The 18402-nt window shown below is 35.0% G+C and overlaps 2 protein-coding genes across 3 annotated transcripts; both read right to left on the bottom strand.

The window, feature by feature from the left end:
• Positions 1 to 512: 512 nt before the first annotated feature.
• LOC135672333 (diphthamide biosynthesis protein 3-like) lies at positions 513 to 3236 on the bottom strand. Its single transcript, XM_065180792.1, has 2 exons — positions 2918 to 3236; positions 513 to 748 (listed from the first exon to the last, which is right to left on the bottom strand). Exon 1 carries the CDS (start codon positions 3171 to 3173, stop codon positions 2919 to 2921), a length of 255 nt encoding a protein of 84 aa, XP_065036864.1. The 5' UTR covers positions 3174 to 3236; the 3' UTR covers positions 513 to 748; position 2918.
• A 1080-nt stretch (positions 3237 to 4316) lies between these two features.
• Positions 4317 to 18372, bottom strand: LOC135582097 (mediator of RNA polymerase II transcription subunit 8-like). 2 transcript variants are annotated; one of them, XM_065159434.1, is made up of 12 exons: positions 18084 to 18372; positions 17485 to 17609; positions 16571 to 16695; positions 16282 to 16465; positions 16044 to 16151; positions 15782 to 15846; positions 14344 to 14610; positions 11874 to 11930; positions 11571 to 11774; positions 11033 to 11086; positions 9434 to 9494; positions 4317 to 4942 (listed from the first exon to the last, which is right to left on the bottom strand). In XM_065159434.1, the coding sequence occupies exons 1-12, from the start codon at positions 18302 to 18304 to the stop codon at positions 4767 to 4769; spliced, it is 1647 nt and encodes a 548-aa protein (XP_065015506.1). In that variant the 5' UTR covers positions 18305 to 18372; the 3' UTR covers positions 4317 to 4766. The 2 variants fall into 2 exon arrangements, with proteins under 2 accessions (XP_065015506.1, XP_065015500.1); XM_065159428.1 differs by having other exon boundaries at positions 15782 to 15849.
• Between the last annotated feature and the right edge of the window lie 30 nt (positions 18373 to 18402).

Consider the following 18402-nt stretch of genomic DNA (forward strand, 5'->3'; position numbering starts at 1 on the left):
GTTCTCAGTTCTTGCAAAATGCTTTTAAAGGCTATTTGGGTCACCCATATGTTAATATAATACATTAACCAATTGTTATAATATAATTGATTTTATAATAAAAATAATATTTTATTAATTATATGATAAGAAATGCTAATTTAACATACAAAATGAGATACATGTGTTCCATATAACAAGAATAAATACAAAGATGATGTTCTACAAATGACAAAACAAATAATTAAAATCGTATGACATTCCTGTGCATTATATCATTGCCTGTCACTTAACATATCACCTTGAATTACTAAAAAGATGATGAATAATACATTTAAATCACAATATCCACCTCTAAGGGAATAAAAACTCGAAAAGATATTATCCACCAATTTCACCGGAAATCAGATTATTTGGCAGCTGAATCTGTTCAGATTGACATACTGACTCATTTATTCCTAAAATTGACAGTGTGGCTACTATATTTCAACCACAAAAGAAAAAAAATATGAACATATCAATAAGCCAAAATCTACAAATGGATACTCTACCAATAATTCATATCATCTCATAGTTTAATCAAATTTAGTGTCGAATAACTTTTCCCTTGTATAGAAGCTTATCATTGTCCAAACACAAAGAAGGGACCTACATAAGAAAAAACCAAAAAAAGCTCTCTGAAGACTTTGAAAGCCTTCATTCAGACACTTGATCCCCGAGTTGAAAAACAATGACCCATCATTCCATCACCATGAACATCTAATAATCCCTGCAAAAATATAATTTGGGTCAGAGCATTGAAATTGTTTCATTGAAATCTTGACTTGCTAAGGTGATATAGAACAAAAAAGAACTGGTGAATAATTTAGCACACTGCAGTACACAGGTTTTTTTTTTTTTTTGGTGTAGGGGTGCGTTCATCCAAACAAGTCTTTATAATAACATGTAAATCCATTTTCATAGGCCTTAGTCTTTAGATTGATATAATTCCTTGTTGGAGGTTCTTCCCATGTCTAAAGACACAAAGTTGCTCCTCAGTTGCTAACTAGCCTTTGGGTTACATAAAACTGAATGGCATTCACGAGATTGGTCCAGTTTCAACATTTTGGGTCACATTCCACAATGGTCTTAAAAACACTCATGAGAAGGACAAGGAGCCCAGATCGAGATTTCATGCGAGTAAGAAGGATCTCTAATTATCAGAAAAGGCTATAAATAAGTGATTATATTAGGGTAAAAAGACTACAATGACCTAATTCCTTCAAAATTACCAATGTATATTAGTTGATCCATCTATTTCTTTATTCTTCCTTCTTCCATCCTACTACAACCCGCAAGGATGACTAGTATCTGGATTTCAAAGCAGTCCAAAGTTGCTCTTTATCAATATAATAGATATGCATTATATCCAAATGAGATACTTCTCCTTAAACCATGTTTTCCTTTCATTAATTAGGATGATATGCTTCTGGTTGTCCATATAATTGCAAGTGCTCCGAGTTGGGAGGAAATGTTCGACCAAATCCAGTGGGAGGGAATTTTGATCTATTCTGTAGATAACCCAGCGGTTACTGTTCAACCTGCAAAATGATACTTGCCTGAAAATTCATATAAACCACCAACAAACACAAACCAACAGGTAAGCACCAGAAAAAGATGGTCAGTCTCTTTCCTTTAAGCAACCTCTAGTAATTGCTTATAAACATAAGATAGTGGATCTTGGTTGTACACTAATCATGAAAAGAACTTCTTTCCTTTTTCATTTCACTTTTAATCATTGTCATGTACAGCCTCTTCCCTCTAAGCAACCTCTAGTAGATAAAGCAAAAGATATACAACAAGGTCCTGAATAACGATCTCTTGAATCAAGACTAGTCAGTATCAATGACTTATCTGGAATGTTGCAGATACTTCCCTTCATTTTTTTTCATTTGATTGTTGCAGATATGTTAAGTCTATAAATCAATAATATCACTAAAAAATATATATATCCTTCAAATCAATTCAAGAATATTATCTTCTTAATCAAAGACAAGAACAAATCATATATTTGATTTGAAACAATTATAATTCTTTATTTTTTATATTTTTCCTTCTCTTCTTGTACTTGAGCCTTGGATTCAGATGAATCAATAAATTGATTTCTTTTCACCACAAGATCACATTTGTTTTTCACATCGCATGATTCCATCATCTATGTGCGGAGGTGCAAACCATCATTTTGGGAGTTTGCTCCCTAAGCCAGAGTGTTATCCCTTTATTTTTTAAATTATAATTCGATTATTTTCTTTCCTATCTTTCTATTCTCTCTATTAAAAAACAAAATCCATTGTTGCTAGTCCTACACATCACTTGTTATTAACAATCCTGTTATTCCCTTCCAAGCAAACGAAATAAATATGGTTGGTCTCCACTCCATCAAGGCCTCATAGTACCCAATTGCATATCAAATGAGTACCTATTTTAGTTCCATGACTGTTCTATTATATGTGGCCTTCTGAATATAAAACCCGATGATGAACTTAATATTGCATAGAAGAATTGAGCTACTAGTTATCCTCCCAAGAGTTGCAAATCATCACATGCAAATAGCTTCTTTTTCTTTTTCGTTTTGTTTTTGTTTTTGTTTTTGGTTTTTTTGGGCATGTTCGTATTCTGACAAAGAAAACAAAAACAATAATTAAACTTCCTCCTTATAAAAAACAAGTTAATGGCATGTATGAAACAAAACAGAACAACAGACAGTCAGTCTTATCCTACTTATAGTGAGGCCCAACCAATACATTCCACTAAAATTTTTGTTCATTTACCATTGAAACAGGAAAAGGAAAGATTGGTCTTCCCTATTGGTTCTCTACCTTCCGACTTTCTAATGTCTAATGCCCAAAAACAACAAAACTTGGACGATGGAAACGAACAAAGAGATAAAAGCCCTAACCTCAAGCGACAGCAACAGGCGAGGGCTGGACGGGGGTCTTCTTGTTGTTGGGGTCGGGTGGGTCGGCGGCGAAGTCCTCGGGGTTGTAGACGACGGTGATGAATAAGGAGCAGCTAGGGCACCGGGCGATCTCCTCGCCGAGGCGGAGGTCCTCCTTGGTGATCTGAAACACGTCGCCGCAGGGGCAGGGGTAAGTGAAGGCCTGCAGCTCCTCGCTCCACTCCATGTCCTCGATCTCCACATCGTCGTACGACATCTCGAATTCGATCTCCAATCCCCTCGCTCGCTCGAAGAATCCCTCCGTCGACGGAGACGAGAGGACAGGGCTTGCGTTATATATGCGTTCGGCGAGGCGGTGGTTATGAGGCCGAGGATAATGGACGGTTCAGATTGGTTTCGGAGTGGTGATGATCATAAAACGATGGCCATTGGATCGGGTTATAAACATTTGACCGAACCCGAGTTTGACCGTACCATTGACTCAACGTCGTTTTTCGTCGAGCGGGCAATTGATTTGCTGTTGACTATTTAAAGTCTTTTGACTATATATATATATATATATATATATATATATATATTCAATGTACTCATTTGATTATATTAAACATGTATTTATTATTTTTTAAACACTTCTTTTTTATTATTATTCCAATATATTTATAATTTTTAATTTTTTTATATACATAAAAATATTGTTTGTGAATTTAAATAGAAGTGCATAGCATGGTCGAAAAAAGTATTGCAACAAATTGCTATTTACTTGAAATGGTTAATAAAGCTTTTTATTATTTATCATGGACTTGGGATTAATATTAATGCAATCATCAATATCAAATTATGGGGCAGATTAATGGTGAAATTAGTACGCCATATAAAAAAGATGATTTAATGAAGATTGAAAAGATCATAATAATGTAAGCCTTACATCATATTTATTGGTTCTCGTTATATATTATTTGTTTGACAATGCAACCCATATTTATCTCCATAAATCTAATTAGCACATAAACGCATTACTAACGCATGATTTTGTTCACATTTTCATTAATGTAATAAGATTTAGGAATGATACGACTCTTCAATCCATATCAGATGTCTTGCCCCCATATCAATGGCCTATGGCAAGCACTAACAGATTCCGTGATCATTCAAAGAACACATTCTTATGCTATGGGAATATATACAAGCTAAGCCACTTGCATTCCCAATCAAAAGAAGAGAGACCACACAAACTTACCCAAATTCCAACGAAATCCATTGTGCATGCATAGAAAAGAGATGATCAAACTTCCAAGTAATAAAACCAAACCCATTGCCAAGGGCTCATTGGTAAGTTCACCCTTTTGGTAATGCGATAATTCATGAACTATCCATCTGATAAAATTACAAACAGAAGCCATGTAAAAGTCATAAAATGGAAGATAAGGTCAGCCAATGCAGTTTAGAGTGCCTCACACCTATGCAAAACAAGAGCAGCCTGATCATCTCAGACACAGTGAAAATCTACACTTCATGAATAATGATGCTGCTCAGTTCCACTGAAAGTTCAAATATTACAAACAGATTGTTCCATTTTGGTTAAATCCCATAAAACCATGAAAAGGATCATTGTCTGTCTGATGTCGTGAGAGAGACTATAGCAGAGCACAAAGAAACACCATCCATCTCTTCCCATGGTGTAGAACCGACGATTTATCCCGAAGAAAACAGATGCATCAAATGAATTATTAAAACTCAGTTTACCTGCTTGGCAATTTTCTAGTTTCATTGCTGATGATCATAGTGATAGCTTTCTTTTTTGCTAGCCACTGCACTACAAGAGAGCCTCTGGGACTGTCTGGTCCATCAACTACTGTTGATTCTGCTGTCTCTGCTGTGAAAAGCTGGGATTCTGCGTCGTACTTGGAAGGTTTACCATGCCAGGTTGCAGGTTCTGGGTATTGGATGGGATATTTCCGAACCCACCTTGTTGTTGCTGTTGAATCGCCACCATACTAGCAGGATTTGAGGCACCCATGCCAAACACTGCAACAACAAGAAATCAAGCCTTCTCTTGGTCAGACTGAAAGAAAAAATTCATCATTATTCAGGTAAGTGATGAATAAGACATGCAAAAGAATGGTTTTAAGAATTCATTGTTTCTCTCAGCAAGCATCGCTTCAGGTAGGAGGTGCATTTTAGCATGTATTGCTTCAGAACCAGACGAAGGGGTGGGAAATCTTGAACTATGCTCATTGGGTCAACCAAGATGACCTGGACATAAACCATTTATGACATGTCGGGTTCATGGGACAGGTTTGGTTCGGGATACCTTTCCTTAATGGTATAACTCAACCCAAACCTACCCAATAGGTTCCTTTTCTCCTTTTTTGCTTACAAAAAAAACTGCCTTGATCCATCAACCCAAACCAACCCTATATGTTGGTCAAGAAACCTTATCCTGCTGATGGATCAGGTTCAATTTGTATCAGCACACTGTTCTTGCCATCACGTATCAACATTCAACCAAAATCAAATGCATCAAAGTTGTCTTTTCATTCTTGATATATCATGAACCACACAAAAGGAAAATAATTACTCCACACTTCCAATAAATCAGTACAATTACCATATTAGCACAAAAATGTACCAATCAACATCAAAAGCAACATGCAACTCCATCAATTGTTTCTTTCATTTTGTCATGCTATAAGGAAAAAAAAGGAGCACAAAGTTACATACTAATTTTTACTGTGGCAGTTAAAATAGAACACTTTAAGGGGTTGACTAGATGCTTGACATGTGAATTATTGCATCCCCTATATGTTCTCACAGGGAAATCAAAATTCATATATTACTTCCAGAACAGGGTCAACAAAATATGACATTGACACAGTGGTATAAATAGAACTTTTGTGGCACATGCTCTTTAGTTTGTTCACTCACTATTTTGTTGGAAATTTAATTGTAATATAAATGTGGCAACAACTCATTTACTTCACTTCAGATTCCAAAAAAAAATAGTCAAATTTGTTATCATCAGTCACTTTCCACACATTTCTTCAAATACTGCTCACATAGTCTTTAGAGGTTATTAATGCAAAAGTGCCACATTTGCAATAGTCAAACTTCTGATGTCTGAATCACCATGATGCTTGAACAATAAATGAAAATAAACCATGCAGTAAGCCAAGTGCAGTGAGCTTACTTGGCAGTACAACTCATATGAGGCCGAACCAGGCAAAATTGCCCAGTTTGGATCCCTGTTGATTATCAGATGATAAACACCAACCTGTACCAACTGCTACAGTTGATATTTTAAACTTTGGCTTTACTACTCCATAGTTTCCTCATAGTATATTTGATTTTTCCAAATGTCTTACACATTCCTCAACTTTTCATGAATCTTATTTATGTTAGTCAACTGTCTCTGGCTATACTGACATATCCGTGTCATGTTCTTGCTTAGTGCAAGATTCTGTATTTCGTAAGTTGGGGACTTGTATCAGATGAAGAATCGTCATTTCCCAACTACTGCATCCACTTCTCCTTCTGCACCTTCTATTTGTCATGTCATAATTATCTTCTTTAAGATTGTGGCATTATAAATGAAGTTACATTTTCTAGTTATTTGAAATATTTGCTTAGATGTGGTGTTTTAAGTGAAGGGTTATTTTCCTATTTGTTTAATTGTAATGTCTGCAGGTTGAAAAAGCACTTGGCCCTACCTTTTACATTTAATCAAACTTGATCTTTGTCGCCTTTAGATTTAATGAATTCTGATGCATTGAGTCTTTTTCCGCTTTCTTCTTAAGGTAGTTTTCCTATTATGTATGCAGTATGCTTTTTTGACAATTATTCCAACATGAAGTTATGTCACCCAGTCCTACCAGGAGGCTATCATGCATCCAGATTGGCAGGCTGCCATGGAGGATCTTCGAGCTATGCAGCAGACAGTAATTGGGATCAAAAATGTTGATATTAGCTACGAAAAAAGACCATTTTGATGGCCCTCTATAGCACAATAACATCAGGCTTGTCACTTGTGGTTTAAAAAAAAATACAGTACAGACCGCGTGAAGAGATATGCACATGACATCGGTTCAGGCTTCAAGCGATGATCATTATTGTTGCGGTTTCTAGTTGGCTCCTGACCAGTTAGACATGAAAAATGATTTTCTTCATGGCGGTTCGTCTGAGGAGGTCTACACCCGGTCTTTCATGTTTTTCCTGTCTTGTTTGTCACCTCAATCATGCCATTTACGAATTAAGCAGGCCCTGCATGCTTGGTTTGAACATTTTGGCATTCTCTTCGAATCAGCTTTACTTTAAAATGTCATAAATATGCTCTTTTCATGTGGCATTCTCCTAATGCCACTATTAAATTTCTTTATGTGCAAACTATTGACTAGAAATGTTACCTCTATGATTGATTTTCTGAAGGACCATCTCCAGCATCAATATGAGATAAGGATACTTAGTCTCTCAGCAGTGCACCTATGATTTAAGCAGTGAAGACTGCATATCTAACGATTGTATTGCTGATACACCCATAGAGCTTCATTTGAAGCTTCATCCAGTTGGCCGATCCACTTTTTAAACCTACATGATTTTATCAGCTTGTTGGTGTTTTTGTTTTGTTTACTATTTCTAGGCATAATGTTGCACTTGCTATGCATGTTGCCTACCAGTTTGTAAGTGTCCCTCATTATGTTCATTATTCTGAAGTTCTGTGCATTCTTTGTAATCTTCGGTGAACTATAGTTCGATCTCTTTTATACCCATTCTACATCAGCATTGGAGCTTTGTGCTTCTACCAATGTTACTTGTGTTGGTGATAGGCTTATAGCACGGTTTTATACACAGGTAAAACTGGTAACATAGTGATACTACAAATAGACAAACTATTGGCTTTTGGATGATCTTATTCCCTTGTATCCTGGAAAAGCAAGTACCCATAAAACTGCTAATGTGTTTGATATTAAAATATCTTTCTCTGCTCCTACTACTTTGTATTGTGATAACTAGAGTACTAATTTGTTTGCAGCCAATCTATTTTTTTTATGGACGCACAGAAGACAATGAGACTGATTGAAATTTAGTCCATCAATTTCACCCTTATGCTATTTCACTTCCCAATCTCTCTTCTATTAAGCATATTATATATCTCTCTACAAGGACATACAACAAAAAACTTCGTTGATGTTGTTGGCAAACTCTTGCTGGCTGAGCCACAAGTTTGAGAACGTGTTACTATGCTTGTATATAATGTATATTAAACACAGTGTGATATGTATAGGCTTAAAATCTGAGGGTTGCCCATTGTAGCATATAGGTGCATTTGCTAATAACACTGAATGCAATATAATATTTTCACATTTTCTCCTCAGTCAGATCTATCGATTTCACACTATTGTTAATTATTGTTATATTGCATTTTTCTGCATCTTTATATAGAATGTTTCTGGTCCTACATGCAATGAGTTAATGAATGAAGTATAAAATGTAAATGATAAAAAATTAAATCATTATCATTCTTGCATAATAACAATTAAATCAAGTTTATGGTCTGTCTTTCACAGTTCATGCTCCCGAAGGAGCTCACAATGCTCTCCTCTCCAGTCAAGAAAATCAGCAGTTAACAAGCATTAAAGCTAAGCTAATATCTATATAGTGCATAATTAAACCTGAAAACAAATTTTCAACACCATAAAATTGTATCAAGTAGTATCAGTCCAAATATATTTCCAGATCTGTATAATAAATCAATATGGTGAATTCAACCAGTATTATAACATCCAGATATCTTAACACATTCCAAAGTATCAAACTTGCCCATATTAAACTGCATTCCCTTTATCTGATGCTACCCTTTCTTTTCACATTTGTTTTAATGTTTTCCTGCCAAAAGAAGAAAACAAAACAAAACAAAACATAATTGATCGATTTCAATTAGTTACTCTATTATCTGTCAACTTTATCCTTGATCAGTGTAATGCTTCTTAGTCATTTGTTAATTTTATCCTTGAATCATGTAATTACCAAACTAAATCTAGCTAAAATCTTATTCAAGTCTGAATCAATCATATACCCGCTTTGTATACATATCCATCTTTACAAATATGGTAACAAAATTTAGTATCTGTTTCATACTCATTAGCATTTGAATTCATATACTACAGTGGGTAAAGATGTGGTTTCTTCATAGTATAATTTACATCAGCTCTATTTTCACTCTGCTTTGCACGAACTGTGCAATGATGTCATGCAAACTTTAACTGAAGAAACAAACTTTCAGACGACAATTCACATAATTTACATTAAATAAAGAAAAATGTAGGTGAATTTTATGCTAAATTGCTCTAATGATGTGAACTAAGACAGCTAATAAATATTCTGCAATGATATTTCGTTTAACATTTTCCAGTAATTCTTGAACAATACAAATTCTGTTAAAAGAATCTAACCTAAAAATAAACAGTGCTTTCATCATCATCTACATAAAAGTTTAACCAAAGACAAGAATCTAATACGTACTCTGATCATTCAAAATCTGGGATGGGTGATTTCTTTGGGGATGCCCACCAGTTAAACCAAACTAAGAAGATAACAAAAAGGGTTGTTAAAAAATACTGAACATAAAACATGGTTAGCTTATAAATAACATCAACTTGAACACAGCGACCAAATCATTAAACATCAATTATAATAAGCAAGCAAGGCTGGAATAACAATATAATTTAATGCATGTATAAATCACGAGGACCAAGACAAGACTATTGATTACTATAGCATCTAAAAGACAACTGAATTACAGAAGGACCAAATACAGTACATTTAACAGGTAGCTACTAAATGTCCTGCCTTATCCATCTCTCTAATTGCACTATGTTCATTTATCTTTTGTGTTATATTCCAAGGAAGACCACATTATTTGTTGAAATCAAAAGGATTCAGGGAAAGCAACAAATAAATAAAGTACACCAAACATAATAGATAAACACAAAATGAAGATTAATCCTCGTAAGAGAAGCATCAGAGCACCATTCTTATTTTGCCAGTTACCATAATTAGCAATCCAAGCCCAATTGTGGCATGAAATAAACTGTATGATTAGTTTGTTGAATCAGGATCAGCGTTACAATTAGGTTATGTAAATTGCATGACTGCATCTGTCAAAAATTTTACCAAAATTGTCCACAAACCAAATCTGCTTGCTGTCCCAAACCCAGTTATAAACAATCATCCATCTATAACTTTGTTTTATAATTTGTCCTGGTCATTATTCACTTCAAATTTTCAAGCTATAGGAGGCAAGGTCGCAGGGATACTCAGTGTTGGTATGGCTATGGACTGTGGTAATTCCACAACTTGAAAAACTAACATGAAGAACAATATGACACTATGTCAAATATTGGCAACCCAGAACTCTATATGAGAAGCATCATTATACTCTCTTAACTTCTGTAAATTACCATCAATAGTGAAACATATCATCCAAAAGTCTGATGCAGTTCATTACCAATGTTGCCTCCCGGTCCTCCAATTTAACAGTCATGAACAAAAACGTATATATAACTGAAACTGTTCTTGTCATACTGTAAGCGTTCAAATTACTACATGCATATTAGGGACCAAACAAAGGAAACAAAGAATCTAAAGGGTAGAGGTGTAGCTTTAAAAGAAAATTGGTAGTGCAAAAAAGTACAAAAGGTGATCACTATTAAAAGGTCATTCGTTAAATATTGGAAAAATTATAAAACTAAGTAAAATTGCAAAAAGATAAAAAACTGCAAAAAAAACTATTATCACATATGATAATTTTTATAATAAGCTCAGTACTAAGGAAGAGGAAAACAATATTTTTCAAATCGCTAAGGCTATAAAAAAGGAGTAGGAATTAAGGTTTGATTAGATGCATAAAGGATGAAGATCAAAATATACTTGTTAATGTTATGGAGATCAAGGAAATTTGTTTAGTAACTCTAGAGATAAACAATAAAGGTAGGTTTAGTAACCATAAATTTGTTTATAAAACTTAAGCAAATATATTTAAAAAGTTAAAATCATATAAAAGGATATCAAAAGCATACCCCAAAAAAATTCTGAAATAGCATAGCTGTGCATAAGAAGTACCTGCATTCGGGGCAAAAGTGATTGAGATTGCATTGAAGCTGACATGTTTGTGATCTGAAACAAAGAAAACAAGCATATGATTCCAGCAAAGTAAAATATAAAAGACAGAGACAAATACATCTTATATGGAAGTTTGTCTTAGTATTCTGGAAAATACATTATACGGCAAAAAAATTATGAAGATTGACTTCACTAAAACAATAACTTAGCATGACAAATGGTTATTAACATTCCTCATGTAAATAAGAAAATTAAAGCATATCAAAGAATGATGGGTCATTATTCATCAAGACAGCTGAATGCTCTTTGGGAAGCAGTCATTTTCCATTTACAAAATCTTGATACCACCATCATCTGTATAACTACAGTCAAAATTATCCAGAGAAATAGGATGCATGGTAAATTAAGCATAAAAAAATAGTATATTGAATGCTTATGGAAGGTGATTAGAGATCATATTAACCCTCCCATATAGAAGGAAAAAAAATCAAAGCAATATGTTCTGTTGCTATCTAGAATTAAAAAGAAAAAAACCAACCATTTGAGAGTTTGGCGATGTCTGTGCAGCATTGTACAAGGCACTGTTTGCTCCAGAGAACTGATTTAAGTGGCTCCTCAGATTTACTTGGTTCATCTGATTTTGTGTCATATTATGCTGCATGTGTGCAGCTTGCAGTTGTCGATTCTGAAATTGCTGCTGCAACATTGGCTGAGAATATGACATTTGATGCTGTCCAGGTATCTAGAGAAGAGATACTTTTGCATCATAATATCATTATGAACTCACAGATACCAACATTAGTAACACATACATCAAAAAAACGACTGCTATGGGAAGTACCTGTTGAAACTTTTGCTGTGTTTGTCCTGGTAAATCATGAAGTTGGGAAATTGTGCCCTGCAAGAACATATGGTAATCAATTAAGCAGCATTGGTGGTTAGGAACCTAGGAATATCAGTACCAAATAAAAAGACCTATAAATTTCATAGGAATATTTGGCTCTCTAAAGATTCCATTCGATAGAAATCTCAGTGATGACAAAAGATTCATATAGCCAGCCACAAATGGTTGAGACTTTTCAGCTTTTTATTATTGTTGTTGTATAAATTTCACAAAAACAAAGAGAATTTTTTCATAAGATTACATTAATTTAAATGTTAATAGCAATTAAAAGATGAAAAATTGTTAAAAGTATCAATACTGGAAAATTTTGAAGTGAAAAATGAAACTAAGCTATCAAATTTTGGCCATTTATTACCTCAATTAAGTCAATTGCACCTTTTCTAGCCAACTTATAGTTTATAGCTTATACAACAATAATAATAATATGTCGTATGTTACAACTTCCAATTCTTTAAGGTCTATAATATGGATCCTTGCCCACCATTTAGCCTTGTACAAAGCACAATTCCAGATTTTGATCCAAGACCCATACTGGCCGCTGATTGGACAGGTACAGGTTTGGTACATACGAACATATTGACATGTGGTATGCTGGCATACCAATCGGCAAAGATCAAACAGAAAGAGGGAGGGAACATGGCAGGAGGAGGGAGAGAGAGGAGGAGGAGGAGGAGGGAACGAGGAAGAGGAGAAGGAGAAGGATGAGGGAGGAGGAAGAGCGAGGACGCAGGGAAGGCAAACGAGGAGGTAGCACAAGAGAAGTGAAGAACGAGGCAAACAAAGAGAGGCAGCAACACAATGGGACAGTAATGGAGGTGGCAAAGCGGTGATGCCATTGGGCGGAATGAGGCAATGGAGTGGTGACAGAGACATGACAGAGAGGAGAAGAGACAGAGGAGCCTAGAGTGACAAGAGAAAGAAAGGAAGAGAAAAGCATGAGTGGAAAAAAAAGATTAAAATAGAACAGACAACTATCATAAGAAAATTTATTTTGTTTGTAAAAGGGATATGGTTATAGATCGGTAATCCTAGTTTTAATCATTGATATTGATCAGTAACCCCGATTTAGTTGAGTTACTATGCAGGAATCTCTATTTCAAACCAGACTCATTGAAATCACAATAATCACATTCCATTTTATGGTTGGACCAGCAGATACTAATCAGTATGGACCAGTCCAATCAATTTTGAAATTGTTGGTTCTAGAGGAATAACATTAGTCAAACTCAAATCAATCAAATAATTTTTATGGTTCTAATAAATTTTTATAAGGTCCTCCAATGCCTCTCCACATGCTAGTTGATGCACCTCATCTAACTAGAATATTTATACACCTATTCAGAATATAATTGTAAGGTTCCAAATACCAGTCACACTAGCGAATACGACTAATATGTACTGGTCTAATCAAGCATCAATATCAAAATATATAACCCAATAATGGTACGTATACAATTTATTTTTTATCTATTTTATTCAGTAATACCATATAGTAAAAATCAATATTGTCCAATATACCAGTATCCATACTATTTCGATAAGTTACTAAAACTAGCAAAGAATTAGATTTTAAAACATCAATTGTACCATCTTAAATCATTTTCCATCATTTTCTCCTTGATAAAAGCTATACTTAATTGCTCTATAATGAATTATTTATATGTCATTCGGTACTAGTAACACCACACATTCATGTTCTTTGTGCAATGTTGTTTCCTAGTTGTACCCAACATTCAATGATGCTCCTCTCCACTTTAACTATCCTGCTTTTAAGGATCAATCTCTTCTAAATTTTCTACTTCTAGGAAATTTTGATATATTAATTTATATAATACTCTCCAATCTACTCTAGGTATTATTAAAGTTAAGCTTCAAATATTTGATCTTGATCCTATTCTAATGTTATCTCCACAGGTCAGGTTTAGAATTAATCGAGGAGAGGACTAAGAAGAGGAAGAGGCAGCAAGGAGAAGAAGGCGAAGGAGGGTTATCACCCAATGGCTATTGAATTGACTGCAAACCACCCAAAAAGGGGCGGACCACATGCCATCATGCCCAGACCTACAAATGCTGCCCAATATGAACCCATCAAGGTAAAAATAAAACCTTACTTTCAAGTTACATTTAAGTGATAAATGCCATTTAATATCATAAAACTTGACCAAATATATGAAGATCTGTGAAAACAAAATTATCCATTTGATATATGTTCATGTTCAAAGCAAATTCTAACTTATGGTTGCAATATTACCTACAAAAGATTATCATTTTCTTTTCAAAATAGGCATAATCAACTTCTTTTTAACAAACTAAAATCTTAAAAAACAAAATAGCAATGCAGACCTTAAGGAACTAACTAGACAGCAAGCCATCAAAACTTATAAGTGAAGAGGAACTAGAAATTAACCTGACCCAGTACCCCTGTACTTGAAGATTGTCTCAACTGCTGTTGTACCAGAAGTTGTTGCTGATGTTGAGGTAACTGCATCACTTTCTGCCTCTGTTGCTGCTGCTGCTGCTGCTGCACCTGTTGCTGTGGTGATGGTGTATTTGTTATGTTTGTACTGGATCGAGGTGAATTAACATATGGCATAGGAGGTGTTGATGCATTATCGAATGAAGCAGCACTGGACGGTGAGGGAACAGATCTTGCAATTAACTGCCCTCCAGGAGTCTGCACCAGCTCAGATCACATATGATATGATTCTACATAAAAAAATAATTATGCTAGAAAATTCAAAATAGAACAATGAATATAATAAATGAATAAGTTATTCTTACCACGGCTTGCCTTATCGATCCGTGCCGGTGTATCGACCAGCTGTCGGTATGATACATACTAAGCCATACCAATATACCAACATATGGTACGGTGAGACATACTAATGTACTAGTATGTACCGCCTATACTAGCCTCCTGTCGGACCAATATGTACAGCCCATACCAAACGGTAAGCTATGGTACGACAAACCTTAATTCTTATATAGATAATGCTCAACCTCAAAACTCTTTGTTATATATGCAGAATACTAGAGTTATTAGAGTTATTACTCCCATATTTTTAAAATCCTAGTCAACCATTGTCTACTAAATAACTAATTTATTCTACATAAAATCCTAAAAAGTTGTACTAATGGAAGACCAGTTGAAGCCAGGGAATGGAATGCGATCTTAGAAACTACTAATTGTTAGCCAACATGGAAGAGGAAGGCAACTGGTACATAAAAAGTAGAGGTGATCCAAGTCACAAGTAAAATTTTTGGTTAGGTCTAGATTTTTATTTCTAGTTTTCTACTTGTTTTGAATAATAGTTTCCTTTTTTAATTGCAAAATTAGCAAAGTTCTAAAGTTCTGTTTGAATTAAGCACATATATATATATATATATATATATATATATATATATATATAGAAAGAGTTTACCTATTAGGACTAGTGTCTAGAGACTTCTAGAGTTCTTTTTAAGTAGGATTTTATTGGATGCCAAGATTTTCAGAAAAGGAAAAACATCTTCGATAAGACTTTATAGCATACTATACTAGGGGCTAAATTTGTTTAACCATTTTTCTTTTCTGTTGTCAAAGGGAAGGGGTGTCATTTGATGAATACATGACCTATATGCAAAATACTGTGTATTCAAAAGTGTCAACAAGCAAAATAAATGACATTAAAGTCCTAAATAACCAAGTAATTATTACACAAAAAGAGAAGCAACCAATTAAAAGAAAAAAGTAAAAATATTGGCATATGCCTATGCTTCCAGAAAACCTATATTACACAAATTCAAAAACATTGAATTGTAGCAGAACTAAAGAGACAATTTTTGCAAGTTTTTTAGAGTAAGACCTGCAGTATTCCTTGAGTGTTTGCATTATTGGATGAAAATGGAGGGGTGTTTTTGGTGTAAGAACCTGCTAAGAAGAAATGAATAGTACCAGTAAGTCTGCATTAGCAATACATATTTGTAAACTATAATTCATATATAAAAAGCACACATTTCTAAGGCCACTCATTAAAATGGAGTTCAGCATTTATCCCTGAATGCATGTTACATGTCCTGATCAAGAATTCAAATTAAGCTGGAAATGGAAATCGTGATGCTAAATACCAGAACTATCACCAAAAGTCTGTGCACCATCACCAACTGTGAGCACATCCACTAAATGACTAGGAAGGGAAGCTGGAAGCTGCCTCTGATCCACTGGAATCCGTAACCCTACATACGTATTTTATATCAGGTACATCTAAAATTCCAATCGGTTAATATTTTATAATAGTTTTTTATATCATTTAACTCCAGTTAAAAGATCTCTTGGCAAAGGGATGATTATACTCAAAAGGAGCACCTTCACCAAAATTCACTGCTGCTCTAAGTAAATTCTCTTGCTCCTGAATCTTTGCAGCTTGAACCTTATCCAAGGTTGGAACAAGTGTTGATCCCTGACGTGAACCTAGTCCATAGGCTTTACGACAGTCAGATATGACTTTCTCTGCAGCTTCACAAGCTGCTCCAATCATGTCAATTCTAGCCTGTTAAATTCCAGCAAGAGATTGTCTAGACAAAGGCAAAGGATATACATATTGATTTGAATAATACGGTAATCATAAATTGCTCTAGATTGAACTTTAGATTACCTTTAACTTCTCAATTTGCATGTGTACAGGGAGACCAGATATCCCATATAATAACTGCTCCCTCTTTGTGTTATCCTCTGCTTCCATCTCCGGTAACAACTTTGATGACAACATCACAGGCAGTACTGAGACAGTTTGTTACAGATCATGTCATTGGAGGGTTCAGCAAAAGCAGGTTTATTACACGAAATGAGAAAAATTCTAAGACCAAAAATACGCAAGAGAAGCAATTAGACAAAAGGGTATATGTTAAGTTCATTTCTTACAGGATTGACTCCCATGAGCTGCTAAAGAAAAAGCTTTAGGCCATCGACTTACAAGTCTCCTGGGTTACATTTGTTAACCTATAGTTTGTGCAAAAATGTATTTCACTACTTAGCCATCTCAACCAACACATTGAAACCAGATATGCTTTATTGATTAACAATTTTCTACCTCTCATGATCTACGTTATTTCTTGTACCAGCTCAAACCATCTTGATAAGTTTTGTTGATTTTTGTTATTTGAACTGACTGAAATAAGAGTTTAGTTTTCACAAAGAAAATACATTGAACAAGGTGTTCTTTTAATTTGTTGCTTCAAATAACAGCAACAATTATACCAATATTAAAATCTAGAAGGTTTATATCACAAAATAACAGCTCAATGTTCAACAACTCAATATTGTTCCCAAGTCCCAACAACAAGAATTGCTGTTACTCATGAAACCCTGTCATACTTGGGAAAAGATAATCTTATGCATATAATAATGTGAGAGATGTCCCAATTATGGGAAAATGCCTAGCATAAAAAATCTAAGTAATCTATACAGAATATTGTTTATAGAACACTAATTTTTCAATCTTAAAACCTTATCAAAGAAAGTTAAATATTTTGATACATATGGCTAAAGTAGAAAAAGGCTTTGTCTTACTCGTTGCATTCTCAGCATTTACATTTCTTGGGTGGACAACAAATGCCTTGGATACATTCTTGATGTCTTCCACAATGTTAAAGAGCTCCATACTCACCATAGAAAATTGCCCAAGTGCATCTTGCCTGTGGCGTATAATCACACTTATCAGTTAACAAATTCATTTAATGCTTGAGTAAAGATTCACTGGTGATAGTTTAAATAATATCTGCAATGACTGAAACGGTAATCAAACTATTCTAACATTATAACTCTAATTTAACATACTTGTGAAATTATATGTTCAGCTCCAAGTTTCCATTGGATGATCTAGAGAAAACCTACACTTGAGCAGACAATGATGTGTTGCAACATTTCTTTGTTGTACACATGACCAGATACTTAGCCTTTTAGATTGCCAATCAGTTCTCATAATACTATTCAGACAACAAACGCCAATATGAATTTGATGAGAACGGAAAAAAATTCATTTCTTAGAGAGATTAACAAGTGATTAATGGAATAAATTCATGAAAAATCGAAACCCTAGAAAGAGATCTTTCACACGAAGAAAAGAGAAGGTGAAGATGTCGGCTAATGGCAGAGAGAAGAATACATGCCATTTGGGGGTAGTGTTGGCGCGGGCGAAGGCATCGAAGTCCTCAAGGATGCGAGAGATGGCTTTGTACAGGCCAAGCGCACGGGTCTTGACCGACTCCAGGTTCAGTTGCTGCTGCACCACCTGATTCAGCCGCTCGACCTTCGGTGGAGCCACAGCCTCCGCCAGCTGCGGAGGATGCTGCCCTTGGGGGGCCGGCGGCGCTCCTGCGGCCGCCTCCATCGCTGCTGCTTTACCGACGAGAGGGAGAGGAATGAATTGTCTCACAGGTTGCGAAACAAGCAAAACAACATCGTTAGGGAAGCATTCAAAGTAAGTAA

The sequence above is a fragment of the Musa acuminata genome, chromosome BXJ1-4, assembly GCF_036884655.1.
Source record: "Musa acuminata AAA Group cultivar baxijiao chromosome BXJ1-4, Cavendish_Baxijiao_AAA, whole genome shotgun sequence".
Lineage (NCBI taxonomy): Eukaryota > Viridiplantae > Streptophyta > Magnoliopsida > Zingiberales > Musaceae > Musa > Musa acuminata.

Excerpts from the sequence above, each read along its gene's own strand:
- LOC135582097 (XM_065159428.1), bottom strand. The coding sequence starts at position 18,304 with ATGGAGGCGGCCGCAGGAGCGCCGCCGGCCCCCCAAGGGCAGCATCCT. Across the intron at positions 14,611-15,781 it reads ACACTCAAGGAATACTGCAG|ACTCCTGGAGGGCAGTTAAT; the intron begins GTCTTACTCTAA and ends GAGCTGGTGCAG. Across the intron at positions 4,943-9,433 it reads CCAGATTTTGAATGATCAGA|TGTTTGGCATGGGTGCCTCA; the intron begins GTACGTATTAGA and ends TTGTTGTTGCAG.
- LOC135672333 (XM_065180792.1), bottom strand. The coding sequence starts at position 3,173 with ATGTCGTACGACGATGTGGAGATCGAGGACATGGAGTGGAGCGAGGAG.